At 37.0% G+C, this 7059-nt stretch overlaps 1 protein-coding gene across 8 annotated transcripts in view; it reads right to left on the bottom strand.

Annotated features, from left to right (window-relative positions):
* Positions 1–1196: 1196 nt before the first annotated feature.
* Positions 1197–7059, bottom strand: part of PANK1 (pantothenate kinase 1) — a 71821-nt gene continuing 65958 nt past the window's right edge. For all 8 annotated transcript variants that reach the window (XM_074233401.1, XM_074233402.1, XM_074233399.1 and 5 more), the window contains one exon: positions 1197–3244. In XM_074233401.1, coding sequence (XP_074089502.1) covers positions 3185–3244 — 60 coding nt within the window. In that variant the 3' untranslated portion in view covers positions 1197–3184. The remainder of the gene's footprint in view (positions 3245–7059) is intronic.

The raw sequence follows: 7059 nt of genomic DNA, 5'->3' as shown, positions 1-7059 counted from the left end.
AAAAATCTCAATGGCAATATTTTTATTATTTAATAATATTTCCCATTAGTCACACCTAATCAACTTAAAGGGCTGGATAAGATAACATACTCCAGATAATAGGCAAATACATTTCTTTATGGGTCACCAACTTGATTGGATAATTTTACAACAGACTTTTTGCAATGGAAAAAGCACTGGCTCCAGATTCAGAGGTCCTGGGTTCAAATCTTAACTGGTACTATTTATGTGACCTTGGACAAGTTACTTAACTTTCTTGGGCCTCAGTTCCCTCATTTATAAAAAGAAAAATATAGGGAGGGGGGGCCTAAACTAGATGATCTCAGAGGTCCCCTCTAGGTCTAGATGTAACATTGTGTGCCCTATTAAAAAAAATAGCACAACTAAGGTAGGTCATCAGATCATCAGACCTCACTTTGAACTTTCTGATTGGTTTCAGGAAGGGATTCACAAGGCAGCATGGTATCATAGGAAGAGCATTGGATTTAGAGTGAAAATAACTGGATTTAAATCCCAGTTCTGCTTCTTACCACCAGCATGACCATGAACATCACTTTGTTCATTTGTAAAATTAGGACATTGAACTAGATAAATAGTCAAGTCTAATACTATCATTCCATAAAAGCTGTGCTATTTCCACAAATGTGGAATTGGAAATGACACACACCTCTTACCCTCAGCGAATTTGGTCCAATGGGGATAGGAATCTCAGTTGCTAAGGCAGTTAGTGGGTACTGATTTGTACCCTTGCATAAAAAATTGACCAAGTTGGTGTCTGTATTTTTAAGTCAGTTTGCAGTGAAATCACAGGTCTGGAACAACAAAAAATGTGATTCGATATAACTAAGGCACTCATAACAACTGACACAGTGATGTCTTTCATCACTCTTTCACAATTCTTTCCAGAATGAGAAAATATTGACAAAATTATTCAGTGAGCACTTTCAATGATAAAATAATAACATCCCTCCAATTCAGAAGTTGCCAAAAGTTGGTGAAGATAGAAAAGACAAAAGAAATTCCATCAAATGATACAGTTTCCTAAAGACTAATACAAAAGGCTCAGATTACATAATACTTGGTAGGAAAAACATGATAATGTTTTTTTCTAATTCAATAAAGATTTACATTATGCAAATAATATCTAATCAAGACAAGGGAGTTCAGAAATGAAAGCCACATATACACAAAACACATCACAACAGGAATGGGCTTTATTTCAACCAGACAAGTCAACACTTCAATTAGTATCCACTTCTTCACAACCTGAAGATGTAAAAATTAATGACTGCATTCAAAAGACAAAGAAGGAAGCCCATCAATATCTTTTGATCCAGACTTTCCTTCCAAACTTCCCTTCTTTAACAAGTCAAAGCAAAAAGATCAGTTCTTTCTAGTATTTTGTCCAGGATCATCAAGGCAAAGCCAAAAGGGAAGGAACAAAAAAGCCAGTAATCATCAGGAAATATTTTCAAAATAAAAATTATTTTTGACCAAAAGAAAAATCAATAAAATAAAGTTGTTTTTTAGAAATATCTTTCTCAAATATTAAAAGTAAAAACTTTTTTAAAATTTCTATTCCTAAGGTTTCATTACAACACTCTGGGGCACATGTACAAAAAGGCCCAATAATTTGTTGATTCATTATCATCTGATATCTCATACCATGATTTTATTTCTTTCTCTGATGCTCCAATTTGCTTCAGAATTTTGATGGTCAGAATTCTATTGGAGAACTCCTTTCAAATACCAAACATATTCTATAAAGATCTAATATCAGGCTGGGGGGGGGGGGAAGAGGGGGTTATCTTCATAAAGGATTTCAGGCTTCATTTAGTATTAAATTGCTGATATAAAATAAACCAAGAGGCATCATGACCTAGTGGCTAGAGTGTTGGCATCAGAAAGACCTGAGTTCAAATCCTACCTTGGACACTTACCAGCTGTGACTTCTGTGTGCCTGAGACAACTACCCAGGTCTTACTTAATGAAGTCATCTGAACCAATCATGAGAATTTCCCCTCCAGATAGAATCCAAGATCTTTTGTGTATTCCAGCTTAATACTGCAGATTTATAGGGGGCAAGGCAAAAATGTTCAACTATTTCTTACTGCCACCATCCGTTATTATTACATGAAGAGAACAAGCCTTGGTCTGGGAATGAGATGACTCAGTTGCCCACATTCTAGACCAACATTATCTTATCTACTTTCCCAGCGCCCAGAAAGGTGTTCTGCACCTACTAGGCATTGAATTATTATTATGCATACCACTGTATTCTAATGCCACTTCTGTCATCAGCTATGCAAAACTAGACCATTCACTTTCCTCTCTAGGTCTCTGCTTTCTTCTCTGTAATATGAGGGAGGCTACACTTTAGGTCCCTTCCAGTTCTGGCATTCCTTCTAGACCTGGGACTCTAGTATGTTTGGCGACTTCATTGCATGATTATTTCATAAAGCCTTAGCTCTCACTGCTAACTATGCCAGTAGAGTGGTCAGTGCCTTGGGGGAAGTGAATGTATGTTTACAGAAAAATTCCCTCATTGTGGAGAAAGAAGACAGAAATTGAACTTGGGTGATGGCTCTCCTTCCATGGGACATTCATTCATTCACAGACAGAAATATGAGACAAAAAAAATTAAAATTAAAAACAACAAACTCAAAAAGAGGGAGGGGGGAAGTGTTCACAGTAAAACATGCTAGCTTTGTAGTTTCATTTGAAACCAACAGCAAATCATGAAACGTCATGAAAAATATAAGTCAAGATAAAAATCTCCTAGAGTGATTACTAAATGAAGTTAAAATTACCACACTGATCAGTAAACCCCAGAAGAAAAACACAGCTATTACATTTCAGGTCCTTCTGAAACATTATTCAGCTTTTTAAAATGAATGCAAAAAACTGGGACATTTGGCCACTTTGCACATTCTGTCCTTTTTAAAAAAAAATACAGTATACAGGAAGAAAAAAAAAAACCTCTTGTATTCCCCATGTGAATTTTGAATTTTATGTTCAAAACCCCAAGAGTAAAAGATCAACTAGGAGGATTTCAAATTATTTACAAATCCAGCAGGTACGACTACCAAAATGGCTTCGTTTCCATCCTGATCGTGGCTTTCACTTTCTCCAGCAGCAAGCTCAACAGGGGCATCTTTCCCATTTTTTTGTCCAGGAGACATCTTTACTGATCATCAGTCATCTTAAACAATTCCAGTAGGGCCCCAACAGCGCCAAAGTAGCCCTTCAAAACAAGAGAAAATGTGATAAGAAACTATTTGGAAAAATGTTAACATAACCAAGTAAACATAATGTAATTTAACATGTCAACTTGGGAAGATCAAGTAAAACTCCAAGGAGGTGATATTTAGGCTGAACTGAAAGGAAAATAAAAGGAGAAAATGAATTCCAGGTTATTAAGATTGGGGAGAAGAAATATGTCAAGGAAAAGTTATTGGAATACAAAGATATCCTATTTGGTTAAAATGTAGAATGTGTAAAGTAGAGTCATAGGAGTAAATCTGTAGAAGTCAGACTATGGGAGGTTTTAAAAGCCAGAGTAACGATTTGAATTTTAGCTCAAAGAAGGAACCACCAATAGATTCTTCAATGTGCCCTTTTCTCCTCCATGTGTTATTCTCTCATATTCTAATCTCAGGCCGACCAGGATTTCCATAGGCTTTTTTAGACATCTCTTGATTATTTCTGTCATTGTTATTGTTATTTTTAAAGATATATTTCATTCTCCTGGATTAACCTCTACAAAACTTCCTTTGGCCTTTTATTTTCTGCTTTTTGTTTTTCAGCAGTCTTCCCTCCCATTATAGTCCATTTCTTCCTTCAGGTTTGCAGCAGTGATCAAGAAGCCCAGCATGGCCTGGTTCAGGAAGCTGGTAACAGAATTAAGTCAGAAAGACTTGAATTCAAATATAGCCTCAAAGACTTACTTGTTGTGGGACCCTGGGAAAATCACTTAATTGTTTGCCTCAGTTTCTTCAATTATAAAATTGGGGAAACAACAGTACCAGCCCCCAAGGTTGTTGTAAGGATGAATTGAGATAATATTTATAAAGCAGCTACCACTGTGTCCAGAATAGAGAAGGAAATTAATAAAAGCTTTTCCCTTGTTCTTTTCAATAACATGAATAAAGGCATAAATGACATATTTATCAGATCTGCAAATGACACAAAGCTGCTGAACGTAGTCAATAAATTAGATAAAATAGTCAGGATTCCTAAAGATCTTAATAGGCTAAGATGCTAAGTTGAATCTAAAATATTGAAATTTAAACACAAAAATTATAAAAGCTTTATACTTGAAATTTAGTCTTTTACTTCACTGGCACTCAAGTGGCATTGTGAACAATGTGGGGGTTGGAAATGGAAAGAATGAAAATCCTGCCTCAATTTTCTCATCTGTAACATTAGAGGGTTGTACTACATGTCCTCTGAGGTCCTTTTGAGATTGGTTGTTGCCATGAGAAGGGAGGAGGTTAGTGAAGGTGTTAGAAAGTGTAGAACTCATGAACTTGCTAATGAATGATGGTGAATGATATAAACTACTTTTGCAAGTTAACTAGGAAAAAAATAAAATTAAAAATAAAAAAGAATACATGATATTGGTCTTCAAATATTTGAAAGGACATCACATGGAAGGGCAATCAAGGATCAGAGAGGGCAGGAAGAGTAGTAATGGATGGAAGGTACAGAGAGGCAACTTAAGTATAATGTAAAGAAAAACATTCTCAAAGTCCAGAGCCATCTCAAAATGGAATGGACTGTCTTGGAAGGTAGCAAGTTCCTCAACAATGGAGATTTTCAAGTTGGATGATCACTTGAGTTAGTTATAGAGATGAGATACTTGTTCAGATACCATTGTAAACAGGTGGCCTCAGAAATTTCTTCCAACTCTGAGACTAAGGCAGTGTGACATGTACCAAGGGTCTCATCCATTGACTGATTATAGTTATAGTTACAGGATTTATAGCTGAAAGGGAGAGTCATTTGATAACATGACAGAGGTGAAGTAGTTTTTCCATAGGTACAGAGTAGCAGAGTAATCATCTGAGCCCAGATCCTCTGACTTCAAGAACAAGAAACATTAACGGTCATGGAAATTCATTGATGAGAAGAGGCCTGCTGTGCTCTCTACACCCAGGAATAGCCTCCTTTTCAGCAGCCAACTGGCCATTAGACTGTAGTGTTAGTATGTTGAGAATGAGCCACTATAGTCTAGTAAAGGACATGATTCCCAAGGTTGAAAGACAATAGAAAGAACAAAGGCAAAGCAAAATTTATGATTCTGGAAAAATATCATTATTAAGGCGATAAGCTCCTCCTCTGGTAGAGCCAGAGTTAATCTTTCTTTGTATTTCCAGAGCTTAGCAGAGCCTGACCTAGAGGAAATGCTTCATTATTGCCCACTGGAGAATCATTAGGAAGCCAGTATAATTTAGTGAAAGAACACTGATCTAGGAGGTCTAGGGGCCTGGGCTAAGTAAGACCTTGGCTTTCCAGGCAAGTCATCTAGTCTTCTCTGTCTTAACTTTTTCCTGCATAGACTAAGGGAGTAGATAGCATCTAAAGTCTTTTCAGCTCTAAGGATCTATGTCTAATTTATAATGGCATGGTTCTTGTGTTGGGCAAATATTGCTGACAGAGTTCATCTTCTAAAGGACACCCTTTGCCCTTGAGTCAGATCACAACCTTAATTATAAGAAAATTTAGAGAAAGTCAGCCTGACAATACAAAAGCTTATAGGAGGGAGGAGAGCTTACAAGGAAGATCTTAAATTCTTTCTTGAATGAAAGCTTTTCAGTGGGTCCAACTGGACAGAAAAAAACCAGGGTCTGGTTTCCTAAGAAAACAGTCTGGTATTCTACAGAGTAATACATCATGTTGAATATTTAGCTAGGGAAAGAGTCCCTTAATGTTCTATTAGAATAGTAGCTCTGTCACTAACTTACAGTGTGACCATAGGCAAGTCACCTTCCAATCCAATCCAATGAGCAGCTTGCTAAGACTACATTTGAGTCAAAAGAGGCCTGGGTTCAAATCCAGAGTTTCATCTTTTTTTTAGTTTTTTTTTGCAAGGTATGGGGTTAAATGACTTGTCCAAGGTCACACAGCTAGGCAATTATTAAGTGTCTGGGGCCGGATTTGAACTCGGGTCCTCCTGACTCCAGGGCCAGTGGTCTATCCACTGTGCCACCTAGCTGCCCCCTGAGTGTCATCTTAAACAAATCTCTTAAACAGTCTCCTTCCCTATAAAATAAAGGGGTTGAATTAGGCGGCTTTTAAGATCCTTTCCCACTATAAATCTATGATCCTATGAAGATTTAAAGATAAACAAACAAAACCTGCCTTCAAGGATTAGGAAAGGAACTTTTTTGAAAGAAGCCAAGACATCTAAGGGGTAAAGATATGAAAGAACAAACTGTGCAAAGAGATAAAGGCAGCAGATGGAATAACAAGGTCAGGGAAGAGCAAGAAGACCAGTTTCTCTGGAACAATTAGTTTTAGAAGAGTAATGATATGAAATGACCCTGAAAAGGAAGTTGAAGCCAGATGGTAAAGGTCTTTAAATGCCAAGCTGAAGAGTTTCCCTCTCTATGCCTCAGTCTGTTCATCTGTAAAATGAGATAACTGGGATGTGTCCTTTAAATCACTAACTTCTGAGTATGTGGCTTCAGACCACTTCCAAGTAGGAAAAAAATACTGTGCTATTTTCAGCATTCATTTGCATTAATGGGTATCATGGACCAGTAGTGATTGGTACTGAGGTAATATACCTTCAGATGAGAACCAGAGAAGTCCTAATGAACTAGATCACAAGTTTTCATGTACTTTAAGAAAATCAAATATGATTTATCTGTGTCTTTATTCTTTTTAAATTTTTGCAAGGCAAATGAGGTTAAGTGGTTTGCCCAAGGCCACACAGCTAGGTATTTATTAAGTGTCTGAGGCCAGATTTGAACTCAGGTACTCCTTACTCCAGGGCCGGTGTTCTATCCACTGAACCACCTAGCTGTCCCCTCTTTATTTAAAAAAAAATACAAA

Source organism: Macrotis lagotis, chromosome 4, assembly GCF_037893015.1.
Source record: "Macrotis lagotis isolate mMagLag1 chromosome 4, bilby.v1.9.chrom.fasta, whole genome shotgun sequence".
NCBI lineage: Eukaryota > Metazoa > Chordata > Mammalia > Peramelemorphia > Peramelidae > Macrotis > Macrotis lagotis.
This window is presented reverse-complemented; position numbering and strand designations above follow the sequence as displayed.